This window comes from Epinephelus fuscoguttatus, linkage group LG1 (genome assembly GCF_011397635.1).
Source record: "Epinephelus fuscoguttatus linkage group LG1, E.fuscoguttatus.final_Chr_v1".
Classification (NCBI taxonomy): Eukaryota; Metazoa; Chordata; class Actinopteri; order Perciformes; family Serranidae; genus Epinephelus; species Epinephelus fuscoguttatus.
In genome coordinates this window covers 15,824,368-15,846,335 of record NC_064752.1, presented here as the reverse complement: position 1 = coordinate 15,846,335, position 21,968 = coordinate 15,824,368, and the positions used below count along the sequence as shown (strand labels likewise).

At 42.0% G+C, this 21,968-nt stretch overlaps 1 protein-coding gene across 5 annotated transcripts in view; it reads left to right on the top strand.

Moving 5' to 3' along the window:
- slc12a5a (solute carrier family 12 member 5a) overlaps positions 1-21,513 on the top strand; it is a 225,481-nt gene extending 203,968 nt beyond the window's left edge. For 3 of the 5 annotated variants that reach the window (XM_049591425.1, XM_049591452.1, XM_049591462.1), the window contains 16 exons: positions 1,556-1,613; positions 1,731-1,905; positions 2,038-2,156; positions 2,480-2,578; positions 2,670-2,789; positions 5,577-5,681; positions 6,008-6,176; positions 7,671-7,866; positions 8,251-8,420; positions 8,630-8,761; positions 9,659-9,766; positions 10,342-10,467; positions 12,240-12,472; positions 12,686-12,700; positions 12,923-13,056; positions 15,272-21,513. In XM_049591425.1, the coding sequence (XP_049447382.1) occupies positions 1,556-1,613; positions 1,731-1,905; positions 2,038-2,156; positions 2,480-2,578; positions 2,670-2,789; positions 5,577-5,681; positions 6,008-6,176; positions 7,671-7,866; positions 8,251-8,420; positions 8,630-8,761; positions 9,659-9,766; positions 10,342-10,467; positions 12,240-12,472; positions 12,686-12,700; positions 12,923-13,056; positions 15,272-15,363 (2,051 nt within the window). In that variant the 3' untranslated portion in view covers positions 15,364-21,513. The remainder of the gene's footprint in view (positions 1-1,555; positions 1,614-1,730; positions 1,906-2,037; positions 2,157-2,479; positions 2,579-2,669; positions 2,790-5,576; positions 5,682-6,007; positions 6,177-7,670; positions 7,867-8,250; positions 8,421-8,629; positions 8,762-9,658; positions 9,767-10,341; positions 10,468-12,239; positions 12,473-12,685; positions 12,701-12,922; positions 13,057-15,271) is intronic. The other 2 variants (XM_049591434.1, XM_049591443.1) reach the window with 2 other exon arrangements.
- Positions 21,514-21,968: the final 455 nt, after the last annotated feature.

The following is a 21,968-nucleotide window of genomic DNA, read 5'->3' as shown; positions in this document are numbered from 1 at the left end:
CCCCTGCAGGATAACAGGAGTCACTGCACAGAAAAATTGGAGGATTATGTATTATGTATTATAACCTACTGATGAGTCCAGAAAGAACACCATAAGTCAGATGTACTCCCCAGGATTGTTAATGTCACACAGATCCTAATTATGACCTTGTTTATACGAGACATCTAAAAGTTTTACAAGTATTCCAGCCTGATATCCACTCACATTTTATTTTAAGCTCAGTGCAATGTCAGACACCACTGGTCCAGTGTTGACAGGACTTGAAGCGATGATGGTGCTTTGCTCTGCTGCAACAAAAACACACTGACCTGCAGGGAGCACCATAATTAAAGGTCAACTTTTTAAACTGTGAAAGGCCATAACTGCTTGCCTGACACTGTCAGACCAAATTGCAAATGCAAATTAGTCTGGAACCTCTCAGTTCATCTTTGATTTCCAAGGGTTGTTATCTACAGCCGTAGATCGAAATGCCTCTGAATGCAATCGGAGAGACTGAAAACCAACCACAGCAACAACACATGTGACATAATGTTGAGTGATGGACAGATGTAAACAGATGAGAGTGTGCAGAGATGAGCTGTGATGGTGTGTGTTGCTGTTGTTGCCAGGAGAATTTAAAAACAGAGCTTCAACAGAAAGTTTTAAATCAGCTGTAGTCATTTTGGTTGTTTTCAAAAACATGCTCTTTACTGAGCTAGGTTTGTGCGCATTTTAGTGTCCCCAGCGTTGTTAGTTGTTAGTCATCGTCTGAAGCCCGCCCCATATTAAACAGCTGTAATCAGCCTGAACCGTCTGAGATTGGCTGGAAATCCATCTGATCAGGAGGGGGACCGGACACATCTGCATGAGAAGATAAAACACAAAGTTGTAGATTAATCTGTTGCTAACCTGCATAACTGCAACAATACCAGTTGGATTTTGACTCGGGGTATTGCATTGTCTTTCTGATTGTCTGTATCGTTTATAGGAGAGGACAACTCTTTATTAGTGAAAGAACTGCATTGTGTATTTTATCTAATATTGAATTTCTTCTGTAAAATTATTCAAGACATGTAAAAGATGCTGACACAAAAGATGACTGAGCATTTAAAAAAGTGGCCTGTGAAACATTATTTGGCTGCTACACATGTACAGATGTGATTACAGGAACTCTGAAGCAGCCATCTTGAATGTCTTCCATGCATCTCGGAGTAATCGGCTCAGGGGTCTCAACAAATTCGATTAGGACGTCTAATCGCATCAGTGAGCTGCCTATGCAATTGCGAGTTAATAAAGCAGAAGGATATTAGTTACAGTGTCACTGATCTCTGAGATATTATCCTAAACAAAATCGATTGATGCAATGTCTGTTTTCAGCAAATGCAGTTGATTGGTTTATCATATTATTAAGTGCGTTGTCAAAGGGATTGGTTTATGATTTTTATAATTAGGTTTCGTCAATCACAAACAGGTGTCTTCTAAGGAGCATTCATGCTGGCTAAACAAATGCCTACCATTTTAAAAACATGACACCTGTCTATGAAATGCCTTTACTTTCCTGATCTGAACTGCTCAGACATGTCCAGTGTGATTCTGTTTGGTGCCTGCATCGAGGGTGTGGTCCTCCAGGACAAGTAAGTCCATTTTTGGTTAGCCGAAGAAAAGCAACATGCTTACTATCAATCATACAATTTGAAAAAACAATGTCATGTGGTTTGAAATGGCAAGCGATCTTTTCTCATCTCCTTCAGATTCGGAGAGGGAGTCCACGGGAATTTGGTGATCGGCACGTTGGCTTGGCCGTCACCATGGGTGATCGTGATCGGCTCCTTCTTCTCCACCTGCGGGGCCGGGCTGCAGAGTCTGACGGGAGCTCCTCGTCTCATGCAGGCCATCGCCAAGGACGGCATCGTGCCCGCCCTTCGGGTCAGTCTTCCTATTTATTTACACTGTTCATTTCCTCTCTAATGATTTTACAAACTGGGACAAACAGCACTCCAAGCAGACACACTCTGACAACAACACTGGTGTTATCATGTTTCTGTGTTGTCCCCACAGATCTTTGGCCACGGAAAGGCCAATGGAGAACCCACATGGTCCCTCCTGCTGACAGCTTGTATCTGCGAGAGCGGCATCCTCATCGCTTCCCTGGATGCAGTGGCTCCCATCCTCTCCATGTGAGAACTGAACTCTCTAATTTACTGCCATTTTTGAAAAACCAACAGTGGGAGATTTCAGAGCAGCCAGTTCCCCCTGCTATTCCTTAAACGATGCAAATGCCAAATTTTATGGGCTCAGGATTTAGCTCATCGCACAAAAGGGCAGGCTGCTTTTCTGCTCCAGTAATACGTATAAATACCAGGGAATGTGACAGCTATTAAGATAACATACTCAATGGGCTGCAATCAGGGTGAAATCACTCTATTATGTCACGAGACATAAGAGGAGCTGTGAATTTTAAGGTTTTAATCGAGTTTCTGTGTTTGTGTGTGTCCTGCAGGTTTTTCCTGATGTGCTACATGTTTGTGAACTTGGCCTGTGCTCTGCAGACGCTGCTGAGGACTCCAAACTGGAGACCCCGCTTCAAGTTCTACCATTGGTCAGTTCGGCAGCCACTGCGACAAATGGCAGCTCAAGTGTTGTGTATTTATAAATCAATTTTAAATGTGTCTCGCCATCCATCACTGCAGGGCGCTGTCATTCCTGGGGATGAGCTTGTGTCTCACTCTCATGTTCCTCTGCTCCTGGTACTACGCCATCGTCGCCATGGTTATTGCCGGCTCTATCTACAAGTATATCGAGTTCGCAGGGTGAGTGGATCGCAACCCCAGGAGAGATTGGATTTGCTGGCTGCCTCTGAGTTTTGCTGGAAAGTGTGTTGAATGTGTGTGTCTGTGTGTGTGCTGTATTTGAATAGTTCTCTGCTCTTCAATATTACATCAATATTTATTGTTTCAGGGTTTAAAGTGAAGGGGGTGTTTTTGGTTTTTGTTCCACTGTTTGTTGGGACTTCTGTCATTTTCTGTTATGAAAGAGTGCTCATGATGTGAAACATGTAGATACCATCTGTTACAAGTCACGTTCTCCTTATCATCATGGGCATGTAAAACGCCCCCAACATCTCTGACATAGGAGCCATACCCCCAGACTCAATGAGACTACAAAGGCTGTATCCTTTTGTGCCTCTATCAGGGATGTTTTGCAGATGATAGCTCAAAAACTACGGCTGCTTAATTTGTCACTTTGCATCTATTTCTATGACATTTTCCAAGTGAACCAGAGCTGCTGTTGGTTCAAAAACTGCACCTGAATTTCTGCATTTAGTTCACCTTAGAGATAAAGCAACGCTCTCTGACCTGAGTCTAAGGCTTCCTGCCACAGCAGATACACACTGACACTCCTCTGCACAGATATTATACGAACAACTACAGCACACTATACAAATAACATAGAAAACAGCAAAAAAAAAAGCTGTGATGAAGGTTCTGTTTTCATAAAGTAAGGCAATGTTGTTGTTCTAATTTAAATATCATTATTTATTTTACTGTATTTTATAGATAGTAAGTATTAAGGTGAGACCTAGCCACCTTTAATGTAGATGTCTAATCAGTGTTGATGGTAAATGTAGTTAACTGACACAATACATTCCTCAGTGCCTGCTATACTGACCGAGAAAACTGGGTTCTCCTGCTCTTGGAGCTGTGTTGGCAGTGCCTACATGTACCAGGATGCATTGCACGTGAGCTTGTGTGTGACGCCCAAAACCTTCCAATACTCGTGTATCGCCACCGTAGCCCATAGCTATTACTTTGTTGGCCAAAAAATATCGTTAGGTGACAAAAATATTGCCTGATATGGGACAGAATTTGTTCCACTGCATTTCCATCTTCAGTCTGACATTGCGTCCATTTTAACCGATTGTCGTATTGCGTAGCCATCACAGCATCTGCTTCATTTTACCGTTTCATGTTTGCTCTCGGCTTTGTGAGAGTCGTGCTAAGTTACTGCTAATGAAAACCCAACATTACCTTATTTTGCTGCTTCACCATAAAAGCTTTTAATAACAAATAACAGGGGATATATTCTGAAGGATCTACAGGATATTGAATGTGTTTATCACCAAATTAGCTTAACTTTGTTAGCGGCTTTTCTTCAAAAAACTACACCACAGGGAGGAAGAGTAAAAGCAGAACCAGCCACAGTGAGAGCTGCAGACAGCAGGCTCTTACTGCACCTCTGCGAACAGCTCACCTCCAGCAGGTGAACTTCTTTTACCTGCCCTGCTCTGTGATGGAAAAACACTCACTTCAGCTGTGCGTGGATCAGCCCGCTCGTTGTGGTACGTGGCTTGACGACGCTTGAAAACAGCATGGCAGCGCTGTTAGTACCACCCATGGCACTAAGTGGTTATTTTTTAGTCCCTCTGAGGCACTCATTGGTTGTTTTTTATTTCAACTGAAATTGGTGTTTCATGTCACGATGCCAGACCAAAATCAGTCAACTCTAAGTAAGTGGAGTGGGCGGATTCAAAGGTCTGCACCCAGGCAAACAAAAATACTCACTTAGTGGTCATGTGCCCTCTCAGCCGTGCTGGTCTCGCTTGTTTTTTCCAGTTTATTTTCGGGATCCTGAAGAAAGCCTCCAGCACACCTCTGTCCAAATAAGGATAGTAACGCACACTCAGGCTCCTTCGAGGTCGGCGTTGGCCAACCTCAAGACAACCATCCAACAGAAACTGCCCACTCTGAGATTCACTGCAGCAGAATGATTCAGTTTCTGTTGGCATCCGAGGGCAATTTGAGCAAAGGCACCACCAGTTGCTGTTTGCTCATGGCACCAGGTTCTGGAGAGTCCCTGCCGGCTATATCATCTTCTGTAGCTGCAGCCCGGCTTCTCTGCACTTTATTTCTTCGGTCGTATACTCTGGCTCGAGGAAATATGGCCGAATATCTGAGTCAGCCAAAACATTGTTTAGTGAAACCTCGTCTATAACATCCTCTAAACTCATATTTGAAATGTAGCTAGTTTGCAATACAAGCAAAGGGAACAAGGAAGTCCTGTTTTTAAGCGGCATGTGGCACATGCCCCCTGACCACCCAGAGGCCAAATCCAAGCTGAAATTAGTTCTTCCTCGCCTTTTTTACCTGCAAGCTCGGTCAGTACAGCAAGCACCAAGGAATTTATTGCTTCAGTCGACTACATTTATCATCGACACTGATTAGACATCCACATAAAGGCAAACTTTCCCTTAAAAAAGAACTGATCAGTCACTTTAAACAGTGGCTCTGGCTCCTCTGACCCCTGCGCAGTCGCTCAGTAATCCATCCATACTTATAAAAGAGTTGCACTGAGCCGTGCACACTGAGCATTTAAGTGCTGTGATTCCCTGTGGTGAGTGACATCATATCAACTTGACATTTACCAGTGATGCCTAATCCTTAATCACACTGCATTATGTCAAACCGTCTTCTAAAAGTAGATTTGTTTCAACGTGCTGACTGTATCACTGTCACTTTTTAGATTTAGAACGAAGCTGCAAAACTATTGTTCATGTTCTGATTGACTAATATTTTTTGGCGTTCGTGTGTGTGTCACAGTGCGGAGAAAGAGTGGGGTGACGGGATACGAGGTCTGTCTCTGAGTGCTGCACGTTACGCTCTCATGCGCCTGGAGGAAGGTCCGCCGCACACCAAGAACTGGAGGTATGATGCACAGGGGCAAAGTCACACTTGTGTTATTTTAAAATGGTTCTAATTAACATCATGTCTGTACATGTTGAGCCATCCTCTCTCAGTTAATGTGATTCTCTTCATCAGAGCTGTGTTTGTGAATTCATATTAACACATCAACCTTTTATGCTGTCTTTTTTCTCTCTCCTTCCCAACTAGGACTTTAACTCTGCCCACATTTCTTCCGCCACACCTTCATTTGATTCTCCATTGCTGTCCCTGCCCTGCATTTCTTTCCCTCAACTTTTTTCTGCCCTGTGTTTTCACTTTCTCTCTCTTCTGCTCTCCCCTCTCTTCAGGCCCCAGCTGCTGACGCTGGTCAGCACAGACGCAGAGCAGAACGTGGAGCAGCCTCGTCTGCTCTCTCTGACCAACCAGCTGAAGGCGGGTAAAGGTCTGACCATTGTTGGAACGGCTCTAGAGGGCACCTTCCTGGAGAACCACGAACAGACCCAGCGTGCAGAGCAGGTAGGGAGCCCTTAAATCTTAAATAGAAAGTTCTTTCAAATTCTTTTGTGGAAGAAAATGTATGTCATTAAACTGAATCACATACAAGAAACCATGCCCAGCTAGCTGGCACAAAGACATAAGCTACTTGAACATAGACATACAAGTCAAAAGACATTGCCTCCACCTTGATCAGGGGATTTATCTAACCTGGGATACCTTTGTTTTATTTAGTGTACTTGCAAATGTGTGAATATATGGGCACTTATGTATATGTACCATAGACTGTATAGAGTAATAAATGTAGCCAACGTGACATCACCCATTGGTTTGTGGACTCCGGTTTGAAGCCCATTGTATGGCATCTTGGCTGTCGCCATCTTGGATTGTTGGAGCCAGAATTGACCATATTTGAACAAGAGGGTGAAGCTAACTCTAACACTAGCTGCTAGACTATATAAAATAATGGATGTAGCCAATGTGACATCACCCATTGGTTTGTGGACTCTGGTTTTGAAGCCCGTTGTATGGCATCTTGGCTTTCGCCATCTTGGATTTTTGGAGCCAGAATTGACAATATTTGAACAAGAGGGTGGAGCTAACTCTAACACCAGCTGCAAGAGTGTTTAAGATAATGCATGTAGCCAACGTGACCTCATCCATTGCTTTGTGGTCTCCCATTTGAAGCCCCAAGTTTGGCATTTTGGCTGTCGCCATATTGGATATTTGGAGCCAGAAGTGACCATTTGAAAAAGAGGGTGAAGCTAACTCTAACACTAGCTGCTAGACTATTATAAAATAATGGATGTAGCCAACATGACCTCACCCGCTGTCGCCATCTTGGATTTTTGGAGCCAGAAGTGAAATTTGAACAGGAAGGTAGCGCTAACCCTAGCACTAGCTGCTAGCTTGGTTAGCATGGTACATTTAAATTATGTGGTTAACTGTTATCATACTAACGCTAAATTTCGTTAGCAAAAAACGCTGAGCAAGACTTGAAACGTTACAGTTGACTTTCATGAACTGAAATAGCTACAGCTAACCGATACTCAATGAATCAGAGGTAACACCGTGGTTATGTTACCTTACCAACGTTGTAACATTTAAATGGGTGAGTTATATAAGTTCACCCACCAAACAATTGTTAGGCATGGGGAAATTAACTATGGAGTCCAAAACCGTCTTTTGTACCAGGCTGTAAACATGTTTATTTTTACTGTTTAATATGGGGGTCTATGGGGATTTACTGGCTTCTGGAGCAAGCCTCAAGTGGCACTTCTGTGTTGGCTTCATTTTTCAGCCCCGGAGGTTGCGGCTTGACATATAAGTGCATGTACTTACTAATATTCATGTCATACTGCTGTTTTCTTGCTCTTACTTTTGTTTATTAATTCATTTTGTTTTTCAGTGAAACTGATCCGCAGTCAGTTGATCATTTACTATAGGTTGAAACCTGGATGTTATATTTCACTTGTTCTCTGCGCCTCAGTCACATATATTATCTTGCCTCTCCAGGCGCTGCGTAAACTGATGGAGACTGAGAAGGTGAAGGGCTTCTGTCAAGTGACCGTGTCCTCGAACCTGCGTGATGCCACCTCCCACCTCATCCAGGCCAGCGGGCTTGGTGGCCTGAAACATAACGCTGTGCTGGTGTCCTGGCCGCGCAACTGGAGGCAGGGCGACGAGCACCAGACCTGGAGGAACTTTGTTGGTGGGTCACTGGGGAAGCAAATCACCTGATAATTCAATTCAAAAGCTTCAGCAGATTTGGGGGGTAGTGTGTTGAAGTGGTGTACTTCTCTTCAACCAAGAACGACAGGTTCCAAGCTCTTTTTATGTCCAGTATCTGTGCTGCAGGAGCATCTCAGCAAGACAAAATCCCTACCAGCTCAAGCTCTGAGCAGCTCATACTGCTGTTTAACCTCTCTGCTCAGGGGGAAAGTGAAGAGAACATTTCCCTAATAAGACAGCATGAAAGAAAAGAAGGAATATTTGATGATGGACGACAGAATTAGTCATGCCAAAACATAAAGTAACCAAAACATGCCAGTTCAGATCTAACACCTCAGCCTCTCTGTACGTGTCTGTTCTGCAGAGCTGGTCAGAGAAACCACCGCCGCTCACCTGGCTCTACTTGTCCCGAAGAACATTTCAGCCTTCCCGTCCAATGGAGAGCGCTTCACTGAGGGTCACATTGATGTGTGGTGGATCGTCCACGATGGAGGCATGCTGATGCTGCTGCCCTTCCTTCTCCGCCAGCACAAGGTACTGTGATACAGTTACTACTGCAAAAACAGACAAGACAGAGATGCAGCTGAGAAGTTTCGGTTGTCGAATTTTGTGGCGATTTTTCTTAATTCTAAAGGGGTGGACAAGATTATATTCAATAAGATTTACTAATGATAAAAACCTACATAAAGTAGTCACAAAACAATACTGTAAGGATATGTCAGTGTGTTGTTTTTGCTCCTCAGGTTTGGAGGAAGTGCAAGATGCGCATCTTCACTGTGGCCCAGTTGGACGACAACAGCATCCAGATGAAAAAAGACCTGACCACATTCCTCTATCATCTCCGTATCGACGCCATGGTGGAAGTCGTAGAAATGGTGAGTTTTCTTCACTTCAGACAAGTATGTGTGACCACTGATGTCATGAAAAAGAAATACATGTAAAAGTACATCTATAAGAGCTTTATTCTCAGTGGCACTCAGCTGGTTACATAATCAGAGAACCCAGCGGTGCCGTGAGCTTGGCCAGTTGCTTTAGTGAACACGACCAGCGTTGTGCACAGGCGGAAGGAAGCATGACTGCCCTGGGAACTGCGCTACATAAACCAGCTGATTGGTGCGAGGTACAGCGTGAAATACGATGTGTGTTAAGGCTTCAGTATGCTTCGACTGAAGTGCTCGGCGGATGGTCAAACAGAGTCTGTAAAACCTCCCCTCTCGTCTTACCAACGTTAGAGGTGGAGGGAATGAGTCCTACAATTATTAAAAAAACAGCATTCTGAGATACACGGCCACATTGTGAAGCAATGAATCGGGTATGTGGAGGAGGAATTCATTTTCTCTCTCGAGCCCTTTTCTTTTTTTCATTCTCCACATAATGACTCGTGTCATTTTCGTGTGCACAACCAAGTGAGACACAGTGAATGCCTCCGAGGAGAGACAGCTCAAAAGTGTGCACTGCTATCCCCATTTGTGTCATCATGGTATCTTGCCCCTCTCTGTGCAGGCTGGCTTTTCACCCTGCCTTCAGGTGCGGCCATTCAGAACAGATATTAGCACATTTGCTTTGAGACATGGTCGCTGGATCGACATGTCATTCGAACCAGTTTATGCTCGTGTTTCGAGCATAGATCTCACTCAGGGATCAGCAGGGGGAGAGATAGCGTTATTCATGAGTGACTTGGAAATAAATATACTGGTGAATAATTGTGACGAGCACAAAAAATAACGAGAATAATAAAAGACAAATCAACCGCCCATTTCTTTTCATCTCAGCATGACAGTGACATCTCAGCCTACACTTACGAGAAGACCCTGGTGATGGAACAACGGTCGCAGATGCTCAAACAGATCAACCTGACCAAGACTGAGCGTGAGAGAGAGGTAAGAAAGTTCGCCTAAGTCTTAAGTTTTGTTGTTTGCACTCAAAGATGCACACATAAACTTGACGTGACTTGACAGGGCGACTTGGCATGGCATGGCTTAGCCTGATGTGACTTGACATGACACATAAGCCCCTCTGGACAAAAGCATGTCTACGGTTAAAGCGGAGCAGTGGGACACCATATTTACCCGCTCTATCAGCGCTGGCTACAGCCACAGACCCAAACGCTTTGCTTTTGTGAATCACAGCATGATGGTGTTTTGACAGATGTGAAAAATAAAAGATATCGATCTGAGTGTTGTTCTATTATTAGCTCCTCCGAGTTCTTTGTTGAACTTAAAGATTGCCTGGTTCTCCACGTCAATAACTTTAATAAGTGCAGTGGAATTATCCTCACTTGCACCTCACCTTTGTGAGTCACTGCTGCGATATACAGTAAATAAATGTCTCCTAAAAACACACTCCTGACCTTTCTTGCTTCTCATAAATATTGAGCATGGTCTCTGTATGTAAAAAAAAGAAATCTCCACTCATATCACCTCCTCCTTGCTTTGCTCCATCTGTATCTCCACAGATTCAGAGCATCACTGATTCATCCCGCGGGTCAATCCGACGCAAGAACCCGGCCGCTGTGACCACCCAGCTGAGTGTGACCGAGGAACCACCAGCAGCCAGCAAGGAGGAGAAGCCTGAGGAAGAGGTAGAGCACAGCTGACCTTAGTTTGAAGTTATTGCTGTGTACAACACAGAAGTTGCACGAAGGAAAAAAGTGGCAGATTGAGCGAGAAGATTTAAACCGGACACTCAAGGGTGTTGTGACTTCTTCTTTTTTAAAGGGACAGTTAACGATACACAATTTTCCTCTTACCTGTAGTATAATGTATCAGTTATAATTGTTTTGGTGTGAGTTGCCGAGTGTTGGATATATCGGTTGTAGAGATGTCTGCCTTTTCTTGAATATAATGGAACTACATGGCACTGAATTTGTGGTGTTCAAAGCAAAGAAATCGTGACCTGGTTACTCAAGAACTGTTTTCATCTACCAAACTACTCCAGCCAACCATATCACCGCCCAAAAGCATGTGTCTGCCATGGATGTATGAAGAGAACTGAATACAGACCTGCGAGCAGGGCCTGGTTCATTCCTATGAAAGTGGCGCATGAAGCCAAAATAGTTCAAATGCCACGAATAAAATTACCTGAATGAACGGCACTGCTTCCACACTGTGTAGCCCATAGAGCAGGCACACTAGAGATGTCTCCAGGCTGAGCTGGCTACTTCCAGTTTAGCGCTCCACTAACTATCGTGCAGCTCTTCTAGACTTTCCAAATGTTATTGGACCAAATGGATAATATCCCACCAGTGAAGCGAGTCAGTTCATGGTGGTTGTTAACACTGAAAAAAATGTATCCACTGATTTACAGATGTCTCTTTTGCCATGTAAGTAAATAGGAAAGTCTTCTGGGGCTGCAGGGCATCATGTGATGGTGTAACTGGACTATTTGACCACTAGAAAAATTGGCTTCAAAGCCCAGCACACACCCTGGATGCCTGGCATCAACTGCTAGCTCACCTAGCACCACTGAGCTAGCTAAAGTTACAGCTCAGCCAAGGAGGACACCATTAATGTTTACATCTCATGCCACCTCTCGTCTATGAAACGGCTCACAGCAAGGCCTATAGATTAACTTGAGTAACTGGGACATGATTTCTGGAAAGAGACATTGATGTTGAGTTTTTCAAATGTGTGTTTTTTGGTGCCATCTAGTTCCATTACATTAGAGAGAAGGCAGACATCTCTAAGGTCAGTATCTCCAACACTCTGCAACTCACACCAAAACCATCTAGACTGATAAATAGCACTACAGGTAAGAGGAAAAATATGCATTTCTGTTTTGGAGATGAACTGTCCCTTTAAGATATAAGATTTCAAAAGGATCTGCATGATAAACAAAGACTGAATAACATAGTAGTGCATAACATAAAGTAAAGGAACACTATCAATAGAAGTTTGGTGTATTATTAATAGTACAAGGCTATATAATTTAAAGGAATAGTCCAACATTTTGTGAAATATACTATATGGGGTATGGTATTGCCACGATAGTAGTAGCAGGTATGTTGAGCAGGTTTTATGTTTCTTGAATTAATCCGCAGTTTTAGATTTCTGTTAAACTGACTGCATCATGTTTTTTAACTGCAGGTTAATTTTAAGGTAACGTGATTCAGACTCACTTTTTCCTTGCCTCAATCACAGCCCATGTAACTGTAAGAGAAACCACATAATATGCAGACTGCACAGCGTAAGGCTCCCTAACAACACTTCTCTTCCCTCTCCCTCTCTCAAACACTGTGGCTCTCTGTGACTTTGACCTGCATTCCTACATTTCCACCTCAACCGTGACTCTTTCAACCTTCCATGCAATGTACATGTAAATCCACATCCGTCCTCTCTTCCTCTCGTCTCATAGTCAAAGTCGGCCTCTTCCCCTGTGTCCCCCCCTGCTCAGGTCCAGCTTATCCACGACAACACCAACCCGGCCAGCCCAGCAACTCCGGCCACCCCGCTGACCCCCACAGAGGGGGCTAAGAGCCCCGGGGAGCAGGTCCAGATGACCTGGACCGAGAAGTTAGACGGCGAGCCTGCCAAGCCGCCTGGCGCAGCCACACCAGAGGGCATCAAAGACATCTTCAACATGAAGCCGTGAGTGCTTTGAAATGCTCGTTGAACCTTTACCTGCTGTAAAGGTGAATGACCCTCTTGTTCCTGACAAAAAGAGCCTTGAGTCTTTTCTTTCTGTAAAGCATAGCACCAAAGAGGTCTGCCACACTGCTGTGAAAGGATTTATATGCAGCTCCTGTAATAGGTAGACTAGCTTAGTACTGATCATGTGTTTCTCTTCTTGCCATGCTGCAGCGAGTGGGAGAACCTGTAAGTAACTGAAGCTCCTATAAACCTCATTCAGTCCATTCCCATCTCATTCTGACCAGGTTAGCCACATGAGCACATGAAGATGGAATACATGTGTGTGAATGAGCATCTGTCACCTCGACCAGCTTAGCATCACGAAATACTTTGTAACATGCTATAAAATGTCACTTAATCAGCGTGAAACCATTTGACCTCATTTTCTGTTGCTGTGTCTTAACGCAGGAACCAGTCCAATGTGCGACGCATGCACACAGCGCTCCGGCTGAATGAAGTCATCATCAAAAAGTCCTCAGAGGCCAAGCTAGTCCTCCTCAACATGCCCGGGCCACCCAAGAACAGGACAGGTGACGAGAACTGTATCCTTCACCAGGACAGAGGTAGACTTACTGAGAGGAGGAGTTGCTAATGTGTTAGAGACAGCAGTACTGCACGAGTAGTGAGCTGAGACACTGTCGAGTCACTGGGGTTTCGACTGTTGTGTCCTAGGATAGTTTAGGTACCTCCAACTCTGGAGGGCTCAAAAAAATTGTTGCGAACAAGGCTGGAGGCTTAAAATGCAGTCATGTGAATCTGTATTAGCAAATGATTTGATCTGAAAACTATCCTCAGGACTTACAAGATATAAGAGAAGCTCAAACACATCGGGAAGAAAAACTGTCACCTTGAAACAAAGACTTTTGTCACTAATAGGTGGGATTCTAATATAAGACAAATTGATCATGCGTGTTTGAAGTTTTACACCCAGAATGTCATTTTCAAATGATCATGTCCCATTAATATCCTGATGAAACGTAAATGTAAATATCATAAAGAGATTCGTTCCTAATTCAGGTGCTGTGAAAAACGGTGAAACTTTTCGTGGCGCTCTACAGATACAGTCCAAATCAGTTTAAGCCTCGAGGCACTACCCCAGGAATAGACTCGTGTTTTAAGCAATAAATGGTAAGTTAATCGACTTCAGGGATAAAAATAGCTGTGATTTGTTATCAGAAAATATGTGCGAGATGGCAGCGGAGGCAAATAACTAATTAGGATTTAGGAGCAGACAGGGCCACTGCAGGAATAAGGCAGAGCTTTCAAATAACATTTACAGGTAATATTTTAGTTTTATTCTTTTTAATTACTCTCTTGGCACACTGCATTTGGATTCAAAGAGGATTTTTGTCAGAGATTAGTAATACAAAATATGAAATATGTTGCTGAGACTGTCCATATTTTGTAGCGGCCTTTACCCCCCGTCAATAGGAGGTTTATCTGATATTGATAGAAGTTTAAAGCTGCACTAATCAATATTTGATCATCTTCTACAGGTAAATGCAAACAGTGTCTTAAAACAATAGTTTGACATGGAGACATTGCTGTTGAGTATTCCAAATATATTTTTTGGCACTTTTGAGCACCACAAGCTGAGTGCCATCTAGTTTGATTAAGTTAAATGCCAGGTTCACACTAGACACAAAAGAGTTTTTCAGTCTGACCTTATTGAATCGTGGGACCCTGTATCTCCAGTTCGATGGTAACAATCTGTATTCATTGTTTAAGACATGGCTGAGATTAGAAACAATGTTTTTTGCTGCTGTCCACGACTGCTCCCGCCACAGCTGTCACTTTGACCAATAGGAGCACAGAGCGATCTGCTGCCGTGGACAACTGTATGACAACAACACCCCAGCCTTTATGATGTTTCCTCTAGGGATGTTACCACACAGAGTAAAAAGGGGAAAATGATGGTGTGAAACAGCGGAGGCACTTTAGCAACCCAGGACCATTAGCATCAAGCTGGCAAACAATTTTACTTCTTCATAATGGAGGATATAAAGTAATAAAATTTCAGCTTCATTTGAAACAGACTACATTATAAACGGGCCGTTATTTATCATTCCCTCTGTATTTTTATATTTTTACTTTTTATCCGCTCCCGATTGCCTTGATAAAGTTAATGCATCGCGCCGTCATTTCAAACTCAACACTTCCTGTATCTGTTTAAAATTAAAAGCTCCTTATAATTTTGGTCGAGAGAATCCCTTCATTTTCTAAATAGGCTTTTATTGTGAAACATTTGCAGGAACTTGTTGCGGAGGTTTCAGTAACTTGAATGTTTCGGTGGCGCTTTTAACGGTACTACAACAACATTTCGGCTGCCACATGAACAGACACAGTGACTGAAATAATAGTAATAATAATAAAAATAGGACAAGAATAACCCGATGACATCATGCACATTTGGGAAAGATGACCAGGGATGGCTGGTCGTGGACCAACGTGTAGTCTGTAATGTCTGTCGGATAAATCACGGCACGATTTTATGACCCCGCAATCACATAATCTGACATAGTGACCATCGGAATGGACAAAAATCTTGTGTAGTGTGAATCCAGCATAAGAGAAAGCAGACATCTCCAACACTGGGCAACTCACACCAAAAAAATCGAGATTGATGAATCACGCCACAGGTAAAACGAGAAATCTGTATTTTTGATATTTTGGGGTGGATTGTCCCTTTGAGTTTTCATTTTGTGGACCCAGTATCAGTACTCGCTTGCTCTAGCTTCTTTAACACTTCCCTCCCAGACATGGAGTTCCTGGAGGTCCTCACTGACGGCCTCAACCGGGTCCTCCTGGTCCGCGGAGGCGGCCGCGAGGTTATCACTATCTACTCCTGAAAGAGCAGCCCCCTTCCCCCACTTCCACCCTCCCCCCACCCCTCCCTCAGCCCTCTTCCTGTGTCACCTTTTCTCCCACACTCTCATCAACGCTGCCTCATCATTGTGTCGCTCTTACCGTTTCTTTCTGTAAGATAGTCCTCTCACACCGAGCCAATGGCCCAGCTCAGCCTCGGCACCTCTCCCTCAGCTCCATCCCCAGCAGACCGATGAGCAGTATTACATGCTCAGCTACTAAAACCCTTCATTCCAGTCCAGTATGCTACTATAACTATTGTCGGCTCTAGACTAATTTAGATGCTATCTAGATTTGTTCTTAAAGAGACTTTTCTTTTCATCGCTTAGTGTGTAATCTACTGTAGTAACTTGGACTCACTCAGTAAAGGAGGAGGTGGTGGTGTTGGGTGTGGGTTGTTAGCTGAGGTGTGAGCGCACATGCATGTATGTGTCCGTCCTTGTTTGAATCTCTGCCGATTCTTTTTTGTTTGTTGTTTCTTTCAAATACAAGTGTGGCATAGCAGCGGCTTCTGCTTGGAAAGAACGAGAGCCAGCTGAAATGAGCTCAGTGTAGGACTGTCTGTTTAGTTCCCTCGTGGTGATCGGACACCTCCCACAGCGTTCCAGCCTGTTGTCTTCGATGTGATTTATCTTTTCAAGGCAAAAAGACACTGCTACCCACGGTCAGGACCACCAGCTGGAAGGAGGAATAGAGTTGTTGAGTATGAACTGTGAAATTCACATTCGAAGAAGACTGAAAAGGCTCGTGGATCAAACCTGCAGTATTATCTTTAACCTGATCAGTCCTTAGCATGGCGTCCTTATAACTGTGTGTGTTTTTACTCCACTTGTTCTGTTACTGCCATTTCCCCCCGTCCTCCTTTCTCAACTCATTTCCTAGTGGCTGTTCATCCCCGTGGCCACTGTTAGTGCCAAAAAAAATACAACAAGGCTAGCTTAGTTTGTAGAGATTGACACGTAATTAAAACTGTGAATAGTGCGTTTCCTACCAGAAGGCTGGTGTGACAGCGGAGTGGGGAGACAGTACAAACACCCCCGAGGAGATTACCATTGCCAGCACCCCTCGACCCTCGTGTGGATCACTGTAAATAATGTACAAGCTCTGACGCGTTGTTCAGTATGAGTGTAGTATTTTTGTGACATACTAAAAAGCTTCTAGTGGAGAGAAAACGTTCCTTCGCTGAGAGGGACAGCTCAAAAACGCTGTTTTTAAAATTTATTTATCTAATTTATTTATTTATTTATTGGATGGCATAGGCTCCTGTCACTATGGTAACTGTCATTGCAACCTCGACAAGCACTGCACCTGCACTGTCCGCCACTGTGCAACAAGTGAAATTTTGATGAGTTCATCAGAGTCATTAAATGAAAAAAAAAAACAAACTACTAAATGTTATTTTTTCATCTAGAGAACAAATATGTATTTATGTTTATAGACAGAAGTTATCACATATTGATGAAATAGATGTATGTCATTTTGATTGTCACAAGATATATTGTTGTTTTGCCTAATTTAGATACATTAAATGTGCCATATTAAAGTATTTTTCAAAGAGAAAATAGTGAACAAAAATTCTATTGGTTGAATCAGAGTGAACAAAGTGTGTTAAAAAAAAAGGAAAACTGATGTGTTTACGTGACGCCAGCACGGTAACGACACTATAGTTGGAAAGTCGCCCTACAGATGATGAAAGAACAGATGTTCAGACACTCGGGTTCGGAGTTTATCAGCTCTCACCGAGGTGAGACTCTGAACATCTCTTGACTGATTGTTTATAGGGCCGAGTCTAAACAAATAGAGAGGACAATGGCTTCTGTAGCTAGGAAACTCATGTTGTCCACAAGACTGAACTCTATGCAGTAGACTCTCCAGTGAGATTTTATATCCTCTAGATCGGTTTAAGATTTGAGCCACACACGTCCCTGACTGAATGACTGGTGAGCAAATCATATTTAGGTTCAAAAAGTGCATCTTGGAAGGAATGTGCAATAGTTGAAAATCCGGACTCATGTGACCATGTTATTTATTTTTTTACACATATATTTTGTATATGTAGATTTCGTAAGTCTTTGAAAAAAAAAGAAAAGAAATCCAGAATCATCTCACTCTGACCAAGGACAGCTGTCACTTTACTTTGATTATTTCTGTTTCTTTTCTTAAATAAACTGTTTTTGGTCATTTGCACTTGTAGTAGAAATATAAATAAATACGTATATATATAAATATACAGTATATACAATATAGGGAAGCAAAACAAATTAGTTTCTAGAACTATTTACAAACAGTATTAAATGTTTTTAGTGTTGCTTGAATGTCGGACCATATGTTGTGAATGCTGCTAGTATCAATAGATTTATTTGTACTGTAAATAGAGATGACTAAAGCAACATTAAAGATGAATAAGGGTATAGACATACATATCAGTGGTGGTGGTTGTTTAACAAGACGAGGCTGTACCTGTAAACATTTGGCCTGAGATCTCTGGACAGGGTTAGCTTTCTGTTTTAGTAGAAAACTAAACTGAATACCTTGATGCAATATTTCCAACTGAGGGCAAACCCTCCACCCTTTTATTCTCTTTTTAAAGTAAAATGCTCTCTTGATTGTCACCATCTTCAATCCCATGAGTAAAGTGAACCAATTTTAAGAGATTATTAATTTAAAGAAACTTACAGGAATCACCAAAAAAAAAAAAAAGATCTTTAAATATATAAAAATATTTATCTGCTAAACGTTACTGTTTGCGAATTTTTAACACACCTACCTTTGACACCTGTGATACTTAAGAAGCAGCCACTCCGAGTTTTCAAAGATTTTAGGGTGCCAAGTCACGGAGATTTTCTTTACTATGCTTGTCACACTTTAACTCTGACAAAAAGGGGGTCGTTGAACGCTCACATCAGTTTTTGAAGAACACGGCTATTTTTGGGATTGTCTCCACAACATTGCCTGCATCAACTGAGCCTTTTAAATTTATTCAAAAGAAAAGATATCGGAGAAGTTTATTGGAAATGAATTTATTTATTGAATTATAAATGTTTTATAATTGCTGTTTGCATGGTACTACGTGGCGATATTTGTTTTAGTGGTTTCTATAGTGATGACTTATATGTTCAAGGTGCAGAGCGGGGTTAAAGGTTGCCAAATGTTCTCACTGAGTTACAGATTTCGAGACACTCTGGAGCGTTCGGCGCTCAGTCGGAGACACGGCTAGACCTTGAAAACAAGTCTTTTGCAAAAAATAAGAAAAAGTATGAGTTCACTATATTGTTACTTGTTATATTTCAATCTTGCTCAAATAGTCTTATGTAATGTAATAGGAGATTTTGAGTTTGCGAATGGATGGGCCTTCGAAACGGTCATTTCACCTTTGTATATATACTATCACTAAAGTCAGAGACACTGTAACCTACTAGTGTTGTCTTTTGTTGTACACTGTTCTATCACTGTGGACAAAGTCTTAGAGTTTTGTAAGATTATGTGCAATATTGTTCTCACATTGGTATTTTATTTTCATTATGTCACAGTTCTGTTCTTTTCTATAAACAACTGGAGGTGTCACTTACGTCATCCGAATGTTTGTCACCCGGTCTTACAGACAATAAAGATCTACAGTGTTCATCCCAAATGTGGCTGAGACAGCAAAGCACTTTACACTGAGGGGGTACTCTGTGACAGGATCAATCTGCAGGAGCAAGGGGGGGTCGAACAAGAGCCAGCCTACTCTGTACAGACTCTATCCCACAGTGATCTCTGGTGGCACACGAGTGTATTACAGCCAGCCGTTGAGGTCTGACAGCTCAGACTCTAAATTAGTTCCCATCATCTTGCAGCAGTTTTAAACTGCACTAATCCAGAGATCTACCTGCTGATTTTGTTTACATCCTATCATTTCAGCATCTTACTCGGACATCTTAGCATGCAACACATCTTTTCCTTTCTCTTGCCAAACTTCTTTAAAGAAAAAAAAAAAGAATAATAGTAACTGTTAAATTTATAGTGCTTGTCACTCAATCTGTGAGGTGAGCCTTCCCAGAATCCCTCCTCCACCCCCCCAAACTCCCCTCTCCTCATCCCCAAATCCGCCCCACATCCCCAGCCTCCCCCATCCCAGCCACTGAATCCACCCCAGCTCTGTATTTTAAATGTGATTGCAGTATAATTCTGAAAAACGATCAAAGAATATAAAACTCGCGCTTCCAATTCTGGCACTGGCTCTGCTTGGACGACACAGGGATAGCCGACTTAGAAAACCAGCACGTCCCCTCTCCCCACAGCTGATCCGTGACGTAGATCAGATCCTTCGCCTGCACAACTGTAGCATGAGACAAACTTGCCGGTGATCATTACTCAGTCTCCATCCTTAAATGGATATTAAGGGCTCTGAAACACATCTGTTACCGGGTTGAGGAGGCTGTCCTGTTAAGACACCAACAGAGAACATACAAAACAAATCCCAGATTATGGCAGAGAGGGCGCAGTCTGTAGCTGATTGTACCCTTCAGTTTATTTTCACACAAGCGTCAGACACATGTGCCTGATGCTGGAGGTAAAGCTGCACTTATATTTCACAGTCGATCTCTCTGGGAGTTTAAGAGAAGAACTCAAGTGGCTGTCCGCTCGGTGCACGCAGAGCCAGGTCCCAGTCATGTTGTGTAACTCAGTGCATGCATGCAATTACCCTGAACAAGGTGTATTGAAAATATATTGGGTGTTTGTGATATAAAAGTATTTTGTTTATATCAATTAGAAACTTTATTTCTAGTAGTATGATTTTTTTTCCTCTTTCCTTAGGACTGGCCAATCATTGTATCCGAGATGAATATTATTATTATTATTATTATTATTATTATTATTATAGTACAAGATTATATTTTTTATGGTAGATTTGTTGACAAGGTCCTCTCATTGTGTCAGATATTACCTGCAGATAAACTGATTACCAAAGTATATTTCAGTTACCTACATAGATGAGGATGTGCAAATGTGTGCTCCAGTGAATTAGACGCTGACGACGTGTTTACTTTATTGAAAAAATGTTTCACAATTATCAGTTAATTATATGACAAAAAAAATATTGTTTCAGGAGGGTAAAACTATAGAAGTGCCAAAGTGTTAGAGGAGATCCCTGCAAATCCTCAATTTGATGGATGTTGCATAAAGCGAGCCTGATTTGCCAACTTTTCACTGTATAAATGTGATTTTATTCAGTGAATTAAGTACTTGAAAATGCCAGCTCTCAAAACTGGTCTGATTCATCAGCTTTCAGACAACCTGTAAGGAAAAAGTTTGACATTTTGGGAGAAAACATATCTGCTTTCTTGTTGAGTTAGCATTAGCACAGAGATTATTAATGTGGTAATAAGCTAGCCTGGCTCTGTTTAAGGGTTTAAAATCCACCTACAAGTGTCTCTAATGTTCAGTACCTAACACCTTGTATGAAGTGTGTTTAATTACAGAAGGTTATAGAGCATTTTTGGTTTAATCTGTACAAAAACTTGAGGCTATCTTGGCTTGTAGCTGTTGCTAGGCTAACAGCAGACTCCAGGAAGTAACTGATCCTGACCAAGAAATAGTCAGGTTCAAAACCCCCTTATAAAACGACTATTATAATTTTAACCCCCCAATTTTTGTATGATTTAATGTAACAATTTAATAATTGGGTTTTAGAGGTGCTAGCAGTGGATTTTGTGATCTTTGGACAGAGCTATCTTAGCTGTTTCCCTCTGTTTTTAGTCTTTGTGCTAAGCTATGGCCAAGCTAAGCTATGTTAGCCAGCTGCTGTAGCTTCATATTCAGCTGACATAAGGGACTGTTCTTTACTTATCAGATCAGGGGGGTGACTAAGGTGTGATTTTGTTTTTTATTTATGTATTTATTTATTTTTATTTTGACCCTTCCCAAAGCTACAAATGTTTTTCCTTGAGCCTCCCTGAGTGGAGGTAGATACACGACCTTCCCTCCACCATAAATTAGTTATTAGATTTTTAAAACGTACCCTTTGATGTCTGAAAGTTTTAGGTTAAAAGTTGAATAGTAGTCATTAGTAATTAGCGGTTTCTTTTTGGCCAGATTTTAAATGAGATTAGGAGTAAAGTGATTTTGATGATTTTTTTTTTTATTTTTTTTTTGGCTTTCTGAAATAAGCGTTTATCGCACATGATGTGTCCAAAGACCATCAGAAATGTGAAAATCCAATCATAATTTCTGGTTTTACTATTTCTGGCCGTGATAAATGATGGAATTTGGGTAATTTTTAAAGAAAAAAAAATCTGGGGTAAAATAAATACAACTATTTTAATTTGTGTGCCTCTCTTCTCAGCAGATATAAAAACCTGCCCCAGCGCTTTAAAAAATTATTTGACATACTTTCCCCCTCATAAGTAACAAACAGTCCCTAAGTGATATCAATATTCTTATTATCTTAAGGATACGCCAATTTCCCAAAACATTTTTAATGGCCTTTGAGAAACACTATTTAATTTACTAACCAGTACCTCCCTCCAGAGGAGTCTTATCATGGCCTGTTTTTAATTCACTGGAGTTGTGGGAAACATTTTGTATGGATGCTTGATAACTGTGGATG